Below are 16,361 nucleotides of genomic sequence, written 5' to 3'. Positions count from 1 at the left end.
AAATTATGGCTCAATCTGGTCACCTTGACCATTTTCTTATCGGCTGCCTGCTTCCGTTTTGACCTAGGGGTCAGGTTAGGGGTCCAGTTAGGGGTCAAGTTAGGACTCAATCCGGTTACCTTGACCATTTTCTTATTGGCTGCCTGCTTCCGTTTTGACCTAGGGGTCAGGTAAGGGTCAAATGAGGGCTCAATCTGGTTACCTTGACCATTTTCTTATCGGCAGCCTGTTTTCGTTTCTCTTCCTTCTTGCGATTCTTCTCCTCCTCCCGAAGCTGCCTGTTTCGGACTTTGGGGTCGACCTGATCAATCGGCCGATCCGGGAAAGGGAATTAGGAAGAGCGGAACATAAACTAAATAACTAAAGTAAAATAAGGTTTGGCATTATATTAGCAATGAAAACAGAATGTCTGCCCAAGTTAAAATGCTACCCTTTTTTTCCCCTGATTATTGAGCCATTAGCAGTAACTCAATTTAATGGCGATGTTGATTTTCACAATTGGCCCAGATTCCAACTTGGTCATATGATCAGCACAACTCGTTCTTCACGCTTTAACTAAATATATTAATTTTCTTTCGTTATGGTAAAAGGAATCCAACAGTAAGTCAATATTTTTTCAAGCAAGCAGAAGGAACAATAGACAATAGACAATTACCATGTGTAAACACAAAATTTATTCCCAAAACAAAAGCAAGCAAATTTTCAAAAAAGGAAAACAATTTATGCAATCCTTGAAAGCAGTAATTACCGGTACTCCGGTTACCTTGCCAATAATACGTTTCCTTCAACAACCGAAAAGCTTTTGCCTTTTTATGTTTCAGAAAAAAGGAAAATGTGCGTTGTTCTTCCCGAAGGTTTCGAAAGCTTGCTGCGAATATAGAGTTGCTTGTTACAGTTGCTTTGTGTGACTTTATGTTAATTTTTACACTTTATGTTAATTTATGTTAATTTATGCTAAGTGCTATAAAGCCAAAGCTTATCACTTCAAAGAGAAAGGACTTGTTTCACTTACCCCTTCAACGCCCGGAGAGAACACGACCTCCGCGTACGTGCCGTCGTCCTGGTGGCCGCTATTGTCGTTATTTTCTCCTTGACGCACGTCTTTGTTCTTTCGTTTGCGGAAGCTGCCTCGCTTCTTCCGGTGGGGGTGGTATCGGTCCGCCTCAGCGCTGCCTTTACTGTCACTGTCGCTGCTTGTGTTGCCTGTGATCGGGTGCGCAAGAGTCATAAATCACAAGTCAAATTGCTAGTCATCCGCAAGCTAAATCACAAGTGGTCCCAAATCAATCACAAGTCATCATAAGTAATCACAAGTCCATTGCCAGCCAATCTTAGTCTAATCACAAGTCAATCACAAGTCAGGTTACAAGTCGTGACAAGTCAGTCTCAAATCATCACAAGTCAGTCACAAGTCAGTCATACATGTGAATCATCACAAGCCAGTCACAAATCATCACAAGCCAGTCACAAATCATCACAAGCCAGTCACAAATCATCACAAGCCACTCACAAATCACCACAAGCCAGTCAAAAATCATCACAAGCCAGTCACAAATCATCACAAGCCACTCACAAATCAGTCACATGTCAATCACAAGTCAGTCATACATGTTAATCATCACAAGCCAGCCACAATTCATCACAATTTATCACAAGTCAGTCACAAGTCAGTCACAAGTCAATCTCAAATCATCACAAGCCAGTCACAAATCATCACAAGCCAGTCACAAATCATCACAAGTCAGTCACAAATCATCACAAGTCAACCACAAGTCAATTGCAAGTCATCACAAGTCCATTGCGAGCCAATCATAAGTCTATCTCAAGTCATCCCACACCTCAATCACAAGCCAATCGTTAGTCACCACAAGTCAAATCACAAGCCCGATCAGAAGTCAAATCACACATCTTCCTCACCCTTCGGCAGCTGCTTTTCAAACTCGTTGACAACCTTATCAAAGCCAGGCTTCTTTATGACCGCGGCATAGGTGGGGTCGGACGGATCCACGTCCCCTGAACCGTCATCTGCAGCGTGACCTCTGTTGCCCCGTTGTCTCTGTCGGAAAAAAATTTAGTCCAGAAATGAGGTGAAAGTGATGGTCCGATATAATCATTGACGTCAGATGTAACAGGGAAAAACATTGGACCCTAAATTTATAGACTGAGCCATACGGGAAGTGGCTATTGACCTTGATGGGATGTGGCTTAAGCCGTTTCCATAAGGGTATGTGTCTTGGAAGCCATAGCCCAAGTCATTTGGATGTGGTCTCAGTGAGCCATGCATCACAACAGAAGGGATGGAAAACAGGACCAAAGCTCATTCAGCTGCTAAGCATTAAGCAGGCAATTCGAAATTCAGCTTAGCAAATTTGCTTACTGTAGTAAAAATGACAAATCCTACTGTCGAAACAAGCTAGGAATTTCATTTTTTTTCTCCAAAACGTTAAGACCAATGTCACAGGCACTTATAGGCCAAATAAAATTACTCAGCATGTTTACATGCAGGGGGAAAAAAAGCAACTGGGAGCCAGGCACTATCAGCACATTTCTAAATATTGTGACATTTTGGCTACTAATTAGCCCTCCTATGGTAACATGCATTGTCAGCCTGGTTATTACTTGGGCCAATATTGCTCAAGACCCCCACTGGTTTGTACTCAGTATGCCAGGAGGTGAGATACAAACATGTTGACCATTGGTGACTTCTTAAACAGTAGGAGGGTTAACCAATTTCTAATTTAGGAAAATGATTCTGTGCTCCTTCAGATCTTCCACACATCAGCTTCTAACTTCAAGTTATTGTATGATGCATTCAGTATCTTTTTTGTTTAGTACTACTGTCTGGTATTGGGAACAAATCCATTGACGAATATACAGATGGGTGGGGGTAGGGGTGGGGGGGGGGGAGGGCAGCTGTGTATAGGCAGGGTTCTCGCCATAGAGTCATAGGGTGGGGAGGGGGCTGGATGTTACAGTGGGGATCAACAGTGGGGGACGCCCAATTTCTGTTTAATGTGTTAACCATGGTCACTTATAGGACTAACAAATTAGTCTGGGAGGGGGGAAGGACTGGGTTTGAGGGGCGACTGAGGCGTCACCCCCACGCCGTTGGGGGTGTGGGGGAAGGAACAGGTTGGCTGTAGCAGGGTGTGAATCTTTTGGAACAATTTTTTATTTCCCGACAGAAGGAGTTCATTACATGCACAACTCCGCTCACTTGATTCGCTTAGCAAAAACATGTATATAGCAGTAAGTTGGGCCTCAGTTGACAAAAGCCAAGTAGAAAATATTGATGACAAAATCAATTTTACATGCTGAGCACCTATGGAAATTCATCACATGCAATTTGGACATAAACCCATTTCTATACATAGCATTTCAAAACTGCTTATGTGCTTTCCGTACTTAGCATCTCAATGAGCTTGGCCTGTATAATTATTAACAAACACACGCTTACAAAGATAACCTGGGGCAAGGGGTGCTTTTAATCGTCTTCACTTATCTTCAGGCAAATTCCAATCCTCGTTACTGATTGGTCAATCCCATAACAACTTAAGTGTGATATTATGTCATAGTTGCATGACCTATTTTTCACTTTCATTTTCAATTAGAAAGACTTTTTCATTAAACAGAACACTTTGACATTCTTAAAAAACAAAACCTTCAGCCCTGTTCATCAAGTTTTTGCTTGAAGATGAATGGCCCCTTCTTAGTGTTTGTGGAGCATACTGCCTCTGCATTCAATAAGGTACTCTAACTTCAATCTTGTGCCATTTTAGGAAAATATCACAGAACACTTTTGTGGCGATGTTCCACTCACACCAAACAGAAGACTACTAAACATGTACAAACCTTTGTTGGAAACTGCTCATAATAAGTTTGTTTTCCTTCTTTCAAATTGGCCAGCCATTTCTTTTTCATGCAATTTCAGCCAGTCCAAGACTCAGCGAATGCAAACGAAGTCAGGCTTTTCATTTAAGTGTTCGTAATCCATTTGTATTTTAGGTTTTTGATTCTTTTTAAGTGTTACTTTTAAAATGATCCTGCAAAATGTCCTGGATCCTACATGCAAGCCAGCAAAGCCAACTGTTTTCGTTACCATACGTCTGTTAAAAAGGAATCTCTCGGGTATGATGGGATATAACACAGGGATATTTTGCTTAAAAGGTAAACATATCTAACAAAACATACCCAATGTACACACATATTTTAAAATCTATTTCTTAAAGAAAGAAACTGCTGCAAACAGTGAAATAAAACCACCACCACTTCCAAAGTTGATGAGAAAACAATTAACGTAAGACACCAAAAGGGTGGTAAACACATCAACCACAAGGTTTTCCCACACTCGACCTTGACATCTTGTTGTTTTCCACATTTGGGTGTTTGAACCCCATAATCTGGGTGCTAATATCCCATATAGTCTGGGTGTTTGTACCCTGTAATCTGGGTGTTAATATCCGATATAATAAGGATGTTTGTACCTCATAATCTGGGTGATGTCCCATAATCCGGGTCGTGTACTCCACACTGGGTGTGTGGGTGGTGTACTCCACATCTGTGTTTGTACCCAATAAACTGTGTGTTGTACTCTGCATCTGTGCCTTAATACCCCATAAACTGGGTGGTGTACCCGGCACTCAATATGTGGGAGTTTCCATGAACTGGGTATTTTACCTGATTTCTGGTCATTTGTACCCAAATTCTGGGTGTCAGTCCCTATAACATGTATAATCTGAGAATTTGATCCGTGAAACTTTGTACCAATCATACATCATAATTTTGAACCCTACCTGATTTGTATTTTTGTTTTCCGTCTTATCCCAACGACTATGGCAGCAGCTGCATATTCAATTGAACATGTACACGTACACCCAAAACTCGATACCAAAAAGTCAAAACCAGCTATCTAAGCTACACGTACACCACTACTACAAAAATCCCTTTTAATCTTTAATGGAAAATAACACCACAACACTTTTTTTTTTGTAGCAAGCATCAAGCTTTATTTTATATATATATATATATTTTAAATTGTGTACGATTTATTTGGGATTGGGCAGGAAAGGATAGTTTAGTAGCTGTTTAAAAAAAACCTAGTCCTCCACCAAGAGAAAGCAAACTACTTTCAATCAAACTCAAAAGTTTGCCAACCACAGCAAAATTAATTATTTCTTTTAGTCGATTAGAAAAGAAAACACACCATGTACAAGTTTCCCGCTAGTAATATTCTAAGCATGATTAGCATGAGTGTTAATGGTTGCAATGTATAAAAACTAAAGAGATTAGTAACGCAAACTGAAACTAGTATTTTTTGAGGGTGTTAAATGAGCTACTTTAGCTGAGGGAATATCCACAATATTAACATACGGATGCTCAAATGCTACGAATCAAAGTAGCAATCATGCCATATTTGACCTACTGAGGCAAAAGAGGAGTGCCCCCCAAAATCTTGTTTCTACTGTTATCCGCCTTAAGTCGGATAACAGTAGAAAAATCATGTCAAAATTGATAATTGTTGTTTTGTATTTTTGAGTAGTCAAGGTATCCAAGATTCACACTATGCGTTTTTGTGGGGAAAAACACCCCCAAAAGTGAAAAAAAAAACAGCAACTGAAAAACGTTTATCACTGCCGTTGGCGGCGCAAAGCAAATCTTTTTTTCAAAGCCGTTTTTCTCGAAATGGTGTTGGCGAGGATTGGCGGAACACTGTTGGAGTTCCTGCGGCATATCTTTGGAGTGAATTCAGCTACAGAAATAAATTTGGTATCATTAAAACGCCAACGATTTTCGCTTTAACATGATGTGCATCACTTGAAAAGTCAAAGGTGGGGGTTATTCCTCATTATGCTATTGCAGGTCACATATGGTTTAGGGACATCAGTTAATTTATGTCCTGCTCATACCCACAGGGCATTGGTACAGGCTAAATTTTAAAGTTCTCTCATTGGCCAATTTGTCTGAATACTGGATCATGATTGGCTGCCTTTAGTTTGGGTTCCCACAATTCAATACAGTTCCATCCAAGTATTTTGTGGCAGCTGATTTTCCTGAACTAGCAGCCTTTATAGACCTGTATATTCACGAGGCAGCCATTTTTGATCATGTTCCCTGAATGTATTCTATAAATTGTAAACTGTTGAATGGGATGGTGCCAGACTATTTATGCGTTCCAAGCCTCACTTTCAATTTTCTTTTAAATGTGGCTTCAGACAAATTTGAAATTATTCATCAGAGCAGACTGGTATTAATTTGTAATTAACTTTATTTCATAGCTTTCGTTTCTATTTGCAAGTTCCAAAAATGAAGATTTTGCCTCGCTTTCAATCAAATATGGCCGACTCGTGAATGAAGCCTATTGGAACAATTAGTCACTCACTGGCTGAAGAAAATATTAGTGGCCAGCTGTCTTCAACTACAATTTGGCATTTTAGATTTCTTCATATCCCACTGATAGGACAAGAAATTTTGAACTTTCAAAATTCACGACAACATCTGAGCATCCCTCTGCTAATATCAGGACATACCCGTCAAGTTAGCTACTACCGGCCAGCACAAACCATTTGTTTTAGATTAATTTCTTTTCCGTTTTAGTTTGCAAACCTACCATCCCTCTCGCTTGAACATCCTGTGAGTTGCCATATTCCCCAACACCAAGCGCATGTTTTATGGCTTCCATAGGGCTCGAGAAGACCCCCTTTTCGGGGGTAGCTAAGGGGGCCCTGAGGGGGTGCCTCGGTGTCGTCGATGTCGTACCAGTGAAGGGGAGGTGGTTGGGGCGTACCAGTCCGGCCCCGCCTCCGCCTATGGGGTCCCGGGGTTTGCTAAGTTTTTCGGCAACGTGTTGGTAATTGGCCATATTCAGCTTAAAGCGGGGCGGAATAAGTACAGAAGAAAGCAAACAGGTTTCCAGAGAGAGTCAGCATTTTGATATGTTTTTGTTTTTCTAAGAACTACTTTGAATTAAACGTCATAAAAGATTCACAAACTTTTATTTTTTTTATACAATCAATTAAAAACCTATAACGTTTATATTGGGGACCACAAGAGATTGTTCAGAACGTGTTTTCGGGCCACCTGTGCTGGACATGATTGTACATGAAACTTGGCAGCTGAAGTGGGTGTCCGATATTAACGAAAAGAGCGGTGTTTGTTATATTGGTGATCTGCTGAATATTGTACAAAAATGTTTAGGAGCATATTTCTGCACCAATACAAGTGGGTAAATGCCCCCCCCCCCCTCTCTTCATGAAATTAATTTGTGTAAGATGTAATGTATTAGCATGAGCAATGTGTGAGGAAAAAATGTGTGGAGAACATCTGTTGCAACTTCTTCCCATCCCCACAACAGCTTGTTCGACTGATCTTGCAAGAACTTTTACATTTTGAGAGAAAAAAATACATTTTAATAAACAGGATGAAAGTAACAACTGAAAGGTTGGAAAAAAAATGCGTAATCAACATGTAAATCAGAAACAAAAAAAACCCAAAAAACAAAAAAACAAACAAATAAATGGGGAAATTATTAACTCTTATACACCAAGCAAGAGTGTCAGCACTTTTAAAATCACAAGCATGGCATTGTCTTTTAAACATTATCAAGCCTAGTATTAAAATTAGTAGAATTTTGAACAAAAAAAAGAAGTACAAATCCGTTAACTGCATGTCCTCCACCTAGTCAGCCTGGTTAGTCAAACCATGGATCAAGCTATAAACGGATTGCATAAACGGTTCAACTAGTTATGAATCCAGAATCATTTTTGTCATTCCCAATGCCTCAGTATCAGTAGAAAAAAATATAATCATCGACAAATCTCATGCAAAAATCAAATTTCATCGAATCCGGTAGACTAAAAAAATTGTCCCAAAAAAGGTGATATTTCCAAAAATTGCAAAAGAACTAAAGTTTTGGATTAATACTATAGAGTACCGAAGTGTGCTGCGTATTCTGTTCCACGCCAAGTGAAGACGTCAGCACACAAACCCGAGTGTACCAGAACAATGACAGCTGACGTCACATTTCAGTACTCTATACTTAAACCCTCTTTTCAACAAAACAATCACGCCTGAATTGAACAAAACAACAAAAGGGTTTTAAAATAAAGCACTTATCTACTTGACAACTCAAAGTTTTGCAGTTTGTGTGTCCATTGGAAAAGATTTAAAGCATCAAAGGAGTCTCTTTTGACGGCAGAACTTTTTCATGATAACATCAAGCTTCCAAAGTACAGGGCGAGTAAAAAAAAAATGAAACCCAAATGTCGGGACTTTTGTTTTATTGAAGTTCTGCATGTAGCACTTTCAAAATCTAGGATATGAAAGCCCAATTCATAAACTTTCTTTTAGTACAAGAATCATTCAAATCACTCATGTACTTTTCAAGTAACGGAATTTTAAACACAACCACCGTTTTAAGGTTCTGTCCACGGATCACAAAAAGGCGTGCATTCTTTCAGCAAAATGAAAACAATTCACACACATCCCTATGTGATTTGTTTTGCTGAAAGAACACTGAACTTTTATGTGATCCGTGGACAGAACCTTAAAACTGCGGTTGTGTTTAAAACTCTGGAACTTGAAAAGTACATGAGTGATTTGAATGATTCTTCTACCAAAAGAAAGCTCATGAATTGGGCTTTCATATTCGATTTAAAAAATGCTTCATGCAGAACTTCCCTAAAACAATGGTCCCAACATTTTTTGTTTACTCACCCTGTATTGAATGCAATGAAATTTATCTCAACTTGAGTCAAGTTAGGCTTATACAACTGCTCACCACTAAAACCAAGCTGTTTTAAAAGCAAAGATATTCTGGGGACACAAAATTGGCAGGCATTAGTTAGTAAACAGCGCAGCATTAAAAACGATTTGGCGAAGAGTGAAACTTACCGGTTTGGGCGGCACGGCCGGCTTTGGGCGGTATTGGGGCATACCCTCAGCCGAATCGTAGATCGGATTGCGGACCATACCAGCATCACCTGAGTGAGCATCAAAGAGTTGTGTAGAAGCATAGTGAACGGTCCCTTCAGTTGAAAGAAACGACAAAGATCCCACATCACAGCAAGAGGTTTGTGGAAGTGGGACAGTGCAGCAATAAAAAGAAGGGGGCAAGTGCGGTCTAGCGGTAGGGCACAGGATTCATGATCGTGAGATTGTGGTCCGAGCCCCGCAGTGGCCATGTGTGTTGTGCCCTTGAGTAAGGCATTTTACCTCAATTACTCCTCTCAATACAGGTGTGTAATGGGTACCGGCATTATTCAATACTGGGAGGGTAACAGACTCGCTTAGAGGAGGTGTGGCGATCCCCCACAGCAGCATATGAGTCTGGCCCAATTGCTAATGAGAGATGGGCACTCCGTTCCTGTGAACACAGGTTCGTCCCCTTTACCTTACTAATACTTGCTGGTCCCTATCATCTATCTGACTGGCTGGCTGACTGACTGTCACTTGTGAGTCGGGCAGTGCTATTGTATAGGATTACCCTGTAGTGCCACTGACTGGGATAAATCCGGCCCATTGTGTTTACCATCAGCATGAAGGACTTCTAGTGAATGGCCATTCTGAATCTCTTGAATAGAATTTTGTGTGCTCTGGACAGCAACGTAGCTAGGGTTAAATTTCTAGGGGGGGGGGGGGGAGAGACACATGCATATTGTTTTTTGTGCAATGCAAGATTTCAAATGGAGGGGGGGGGGGGCGCACCAGGGGGCATGCCCATCTGTCCACTGGAGATGGCTGGAGGGGGCGGGGGGGGGGGGGGGACGTCCCCCTCAACCCCCCTGGGACCAGCTTTACTAGACTTGCCAACCAGCGTTTGGCAGAAGCCAAGAAAACTACAACTAAACTTAAGAAAACAAAGGTCTTCCTTTCACTTCACACATCCTTGACATAAATCTTACCATTCCCAGGACCTCTGTCGTAAATGATGTTCTCCACAAATCCTGATCAGAGTAAAAAATAAAAGAAGCTATTATATTTTTTTTTTATTATTTAAAAGAAAAAAGGGGTTAACAAACAAAACAGCTTTTACAGATGACACTGTCTTTGACACTGCAAGTGAACAATTTTTTTTTGCAAAATAAACGCAGTGATATGTTTTGTTTCCTTGTGTAGCGATGATAGCAAAATTGCTGACGATTAAAACTCAACATCTGTAAGAGCCCAAAACCATCTCAGCAAATGAATGCTATGATTTGGCTCAGTTGACTTCTTTTTTTTAAGAGCGAAATTAAAACGTAAACTTCGCTACAAGCACTTATAAATCATGATACTAGATCTGAGACCAATTCAATGGGGGTGCCATGCACAGAATTGGAAAAAAATGACGTGTTTTTGTGTGAAAATTCTTGTTATCAATTATACAACACCTCAAATCCTAGTTATCTGATAGGTGGGTCGTTGATCACATATCACTAAATTATTTGTCCCAACTCAAATCCAAGCCGCACTGCAAAAATAGAAGTTCTATTCCACGGTAAATAGAAGTTCCATTGCACGGCTACACTCTGGAAGCTCTGATGACCTATTAGATGACGAGGATTTATTCAGGTGTTGTATAAAACAAATAATGAATGTTTAACATTCGTGCAATGGAAAGAATAATTTCATTTGGTGAAACTTTCAATTTGTCACCTGATGAAATTAATTTTGGTAAGGGCTTATAAACATTCATTATTTGTATATTACATTTATCACACAATTTTTCTTGGTCTTGACATTAATTTCCAGATTTTTTTTTCATCAGTTAAAATAAAAATACATAGTGTAGGTTACAAAACAGATCCAGTGGATTATAAGCAAAGAAATATAAACTACACTACAGCATTTGGAGAAAAGTAAATTTGTTTTCCCCGATGATTACAAAACAAATGTCACACTGCGTCATTGACATCGAAAGGACTGTATTCTTGCAACAAGATTACGTGATGTGCTCTTTACTTCCAATGACGTATATTTTAAGATCCAACAGATTTTTAAGAACAAACTTGAAAACTCCGCCTGTAAGTCCAACATGCAAGGACTAAAAAGTTGCCTGATAGAAGATAATGTAGGTAAGAGACTGAAAAGTTTATTAAAATGATAAATGATATGAAATAAAAATGTGGCCTGCCACTAAACAAAATGAGAGTGAGAATGGAGGTTCTGGCGTCAATGCAGAATCCATGATCTGATATTTCTTAAAGGTAATATACAACATTTGCTTGTGCTGTAATTTTCAGAAATGGATGGATTTGGGGAGTTAGTATTATATAGCAAATATTGTTACACTGACTTGTAGTTTTGTGTTCACAGATGCTGGAAAAACCAAGAAAAAATGTTGTTTTTGTAGTCTGGTCCCCTGACCCTACTTCAGATAAAACAGAATTGTCAGGTCAGGGAATTGTCAGGTCAGGGAACCAGACTAGCTGGCTTGCACCCGTACACAGATGTGTAACCGATTACAAACAAAATGTGGACTAAATAAATTTGGTAAATTGGGGGCAGTATTTGAAAAAGTCGGCTGACCATCTGATAATGAATAATAAATGACAGCACACCAGGTGCCACGATTTCACAAGATGCATGAGACTTTTATTCACTTTCAGTCAAGTAAGGTATTTCATAATAATTTGGTAGTTTTGTTTCTTGATGTTTGCAAATGTTGTACATTACTTTTAACAACAATATCATCTTCCTTTACTCTCATTTTAAAGTGAAAAGAAAAATGTCAACAAAATGAAGCAAGCTGGATTTTCTTTATCTCTGATGTGAACTTTTCTCGAGGCCTTGTCTTGTAGAAATAACCATACTGTTGGAAAGAAACTGGCATTAGTACACGGCAGGTAAGGCTCTAAAGAACTCAAAAGCCAAAATGAGATGAAATCAAACAAATGAGTAAGCAGATTTTATCCTCTCCTGTTGGATTTAAAATGATGAGTTAGCAGCACGAACACAAATCAAGAGGCTCATGTTTTTTTCAGTATATTCTGGATGTGATACCCAGCGTATACATGGTATTTTAAATCTCATACCAAGCAAATAAATAAAATAAAAACATTTTTCCATTTATAAATCATAAGTTTTATGGAGCCATTTTTTTCAATAGTTCAGTTACTTGAATATTTATGATTTTTAGCAGATTCGTTTTTTTGGACACTGTTTGAAAAATTAAAGTTGTCACAAGAATATTGTGATTTTTTAATTCCAAATTTCAAAACAAGAATAAGTGAGATATGACATGCTGAAATGTTTTGCACACAGCACTCCCCTTTCAGTTGTTTATTATTTGCACGAAAAAAATAACAGCCAATCGAAAACCAAAACAAATGACAACACAAACTTCTGAAAAGCTGATTTTAGCTTGTTCATTAACCCCCAAAACGAGTACCCCATGGTAGCGTGAATTATGACACAACATTTTATATGAAATTGAACAAAAGTAAAAAGCTTCTGTTGCAAAAAAACCAAAAAAAAAAACCAGGTATGATTTTTTATTGCCAACATCTTGGTCAGGCATCCATTTTGGTCAGATATCCTGAAGCCAAGTATTGAGTAAATGTATGAGTTTAATCAAGCACCAGACTATTTTGCGCTTGAGCCTCTCTCAAAGCTCAATATGGAATTGCAAAAAAAAGTTAAAAAGTCAACGAGCCAAAACAACAATTTTTAAGTAAAAACAGGGGTGTGAGTGACCACTGATAAAAATAGTTGAAAACAGCTGGAAAAGGTGTAAGAAAGCTGAACTTTGGAAATCTCCTATACTTTTGTGCACAGCAAGTGAGGAGAAAAAGCTGGAATCCAAAACAAAAAAAGCTGAAATCAGCTTTAAAGCCGAGATTTCACACCCCTGCCAAAATGATGGCAGTCAAGTCCACTATTTTTCACCCAAGACTGCTGGTACAGGCTAATGAAAAATCACAGGATTTTATGAGAACAGGCAAAGCATTGTGGGTAATAACTATCCTGGATAAAGGGCCTTTACAATTTGATAGTAAACAAGTAAATGGTTTAATTTTGATTTTGTTTTTTGTTTCTTCAGTTTTTCTCAGTTCAATTCAGAGAATGCCCAAATTTGTCTGATTTTGTAAGATGCCACATTTGATGGCCTTTATTAGCCTGCATCAGTGTCCCCGGTTCACGGGTGATGGGTACCAGCAGAAACCAATGATCAACCTTGTTCATCCTCAGCCTCTGAGCTGCGAGTGGAGGAAGAGCGACTCAGGCTGCGGCTGAGGCTACGACGCTGACGCCTCCCTGTCATGGAAAACATTAACAATTACTTGGCATTAATTTATAGTCAATCACCAGATTCACACTGTATACACTGTAGTATTACATTGTATACATTGTAGTATTACATTGTATACAATGTAGTATCACATTGTAGTATTACATTGTATACTGTAGAATTACATTGTATACATTGTGGTGTTACATTGTATACATTGTGGTGTTACATTGTATACATTGTGGTGTTACACTGTATACATTGTAGTATTACATTGTATACATTGTAGTATTACACTGTATACATTATTGTATACATTGTAGTATAACATTGTATACATTGTAGTATTACATTGTATACATTGTAGTATTGCATTGTATACATTGCAGTATTACATTGTATACATTGCAGTATTACATTGTATACATTGTAGTATTGCATTGTATACATTGCAGTATTACATTGTATACATTGTAGTATTACATTGAATACATTGTAGTAAAAAAGTAGTGAGCCTTCATGATAGAATTGATGCTGTGACCGGATTGGTCTATATCAAGACCTCTTTTTTTTTTCCAAGTCCTTCCTTCAGGATCTGTGTAAAGATGCCCTGGGAAAAAAATCAGATTCATTTAAAACTGGGTCAATACTAGAAATAACTGTTGGATAGGGTAAGCATGGTAGGGAAATTAAATCAGTATACGTTTGTAAAACATCTGGAGAATTTCTACAGAATTTCAGTAGATTATAGAAGACTTCATGTCATGATAATTTTTGTGAGGATGTTTTCAGACTTCCCCACTCCAAATGTATTTTTTCATTCTGGATTATTTTTACAGAATGTCAATGTTTTACAGAAATTCTGCAGAAATCTCACACAGTTTTACAAAGTGAATGTTGCAACATGGAATGTGCATGTCTTTGCGTGGAATGATATGCAATTATGTTACTGGAATTTCTGCAATTAAATTATGGAGATGAAAATGAGAACTCAAGAATGTAACATTGTAAAGCACATCTTGGAAATGCTCCTGCTGAAAAAAAATCAGATAAAAATAAAACACAACATAAGACTTAAAAAATATTTGAGTAGGATCTTTTTCTAAGGTTGTTAGCTATCTGACTTAATTAAAGTTGTTAGTTAATGTACATGTAAACCTTTCATATAAAACATGAATAATAAAACAAAATCAAAACATCCTCAGCAGAATAGACTCTTGTTTGAACTTATTGAAATCATCAAGTTTATCATTGACACAAAAAAAGCTTTCATGCAAAATTAAAGACACGCTTTTCATCATACCACAGAATATTTTCCTCTGCAACTATCCGGTTCGTAAGTGACTGTGTCGTACACACGCACACGCACCACTGATTACTAGCACCCATTGGCTAAACACGCCACTTTGCACTACTTCTGGTTCCAATGGTTCCAATGCTACTCCATGTGCAGTGGGCATCATTTAGGTTGAAATGACGTCACACTTACGTACCGGACAGCAGTGAAGCGTACAAATGAAACATTTAACTGAATGCATTTTTCAAAGATAATTTCGACAATCTTCTTCGTTTTGACATCTCTTCGGTTAACTGGGAATAAAGTCACAAATGTTTTAAAACCCAAGTCCAACCACGGTCTACATTTCTGCCACAAACTGATCCTAAAGAGGCTTTGAAATCAACAAAAATATCTGTGACTTGTATACAACTTCAACAGAATTCAATACACTTGTTTTAAAACCCTTCAAGAAATCTACACAAAACAAGTGCAGAGCTGTGCTGAAGCTAAAGCACGTCTCCCCAAATTAATGCCAACTAACAAATACAGCATACTTTGTCTAGATACAGCTTAAGCAGACACTCAGTCACCTAATAACAGCTTTGAACACAAAGATTCATCAAAGCTTACAGCAAATACATAAATTAAACTACAGACAAGAGCAAGGGTGCTTTTTTGGATTTAACTACAGCAGCGGTGAAGGCTTTTTTTACTTCGGCAATTTTTTTGTTTTTTAATTTCTACCTTCTTCTGACGAGGTGCGGCTGGAATCTTCCTGGGATCGTCGCTTGACTTCTGTTTTACAACGACGACGGAAAGAATCTGAGAAGTTCAATTTTCAAGTTATAGGCGGTTAGCAGAATTAGTTCACCTGCTTAGTCCACGGCGGCCCCGGATGTCAGTGAGCAACTAGGTAGAGAGATATGTGCTTAGCGGCTGCTACCAAACTTGACATTTTTTGGCTATGGATTTGATTATTGCCATTGAGATATTGCTGTCACTATTCATAGCCGCTACTGAAAATGACTCAATCAGAAAAAAATAGATGATTCTTCTTTGTGTCAAGTTTGCTTTGAGTGTTTTTGCTTTAGCACTGCTGCAGATAAGTCACCTGTTGTTAAAGACAGCAATATTACACCACGACTGTGTCTTTTTTTCACATTTCCCTGACAAATGTTCAACAAAAGGTGAATATGGATAAGATCATGATTGTTAAGGGTACATAAACAAGCAGCATGTAAATTTGTTTTTGAAAATGGAAAGCCATTTGCTGGCTATAGAGTATGCTCAGAATCACATAATATCAATGTGAGTTTTGTTGAAGGCATCTGGGGTCGAGGGCTTTTTGAGTACGAAAACAATCTTTGATATAGCAGACTTGCTGCTAAGTCATGCACCAAGCTACATGAATCGGCTTCGTGCACAACTACGCAAGTGGGTTTTGAAAAAGTGACTCATTACTGTAGGTAGATGTACATCTGCGCTAATTGTGTCTACACTCGGATGTCTTGTGATCATGTGAAACTGCTACAAGTTTGTGTGCATCTAATTGAAAATAGGTAAGTAATTTGCACGTCAACCACTACATTTGTTATGTGTCCTTCCGTGGCTCTTGTGCGTATGGGCTCCGTGCACAAGTACCCCATCAACGGCCAGAAAAGGAGAGTTGGGGTGACCTAGACTAGTTCCCGATCCATCCACTGCGTATTTCGAATGTATCCAAAGTTATTGGAGGCAGGGATTAGTCTCGGAGACCATCGCAAGTTGAATTTGAACGTACTCGCGCGCCGACGACGCCTGACGTTCACGCGAAGACGCGGTGGCTATAGCTTTTGCACATTCAGGAAGTTGTGCGTACTTCGTGCGTGAACCAGT

General features: G+C 38.8%; 1 protein-coding gene across 23 annotated transcripts in view; it reads right to left on the bottom strand.

The window, feature by feature from the left end:
- The window catches only part of LOC119725671 (rho GTPase-activating protein 5-like), a 71,011-nt gene that overhangs the window by 4,665 nt on the left and 49,985 nt on the right, over positions 1 to 16,361 (bottom strand). For 8 of the 23 annotated variants that reach the window (XM_038197170.1, XM_038197176.1, XM_038197179.1 and 5 more), the window contains 7 exons: positions 13,153 to 13,233; positions 9,900 to 9,941; positions 8,890 to 9,023; positions 6,608 to 6,865; positions 1,918 to 2,056; positions 1,013 to 1,203; positions 203 to 301 (listed from right to left, as the gene is read on the bottom strand). In XM_038197170.1, the coding sequence (XP_038053098.1) occupies positions 203 to 301; positions 1,013 to 1,203; positions 1,918 to 2,056; positions 6,608 to 6,865; positions 8,890 to 9,023; positions 9,900 to 9,941; positions 13,153 to 13,233 (944 nt within the window). Of the gene's footprint in view, positions 1 to 202; positions 302 to 1,012; positions 1,204 to 1,917; positions 2,057 to 6,607; positions 6,866 to 8,889; positions 9,024 to 9,899; positions 9,942 to 13,152; positions 13,234 to 15,230; positions 15,309 to 16,361 lie in introns of all 23 variants that reach the window. The other 15 variants (XM_038197175.1, XM_038197187.1, XM_038197191.1 and 12 more) reach the window with 8 other exon arrangements.

This window comes from Patiria miniata, unplaced genomic scaffold (assembly GCF_015706575.1).
Source record: "Patiria miniata isolate m_02_andy unplaced genomic scaffold, ASM1570657v1 HiC_scaffold_19, whole genome shotgun sequence".
Lineage (NCBI taxonomy): Eukaryota > Metazoa > Echinodermata > Asteroidea > Valvatida > Asterinidae > Patiria > Patiria miniata.
The sequence above is the reverse complement of the archived record's forward strand: the minus strand, read 5'-3'. Positions and strand labels throughout refer to the sequence as shown.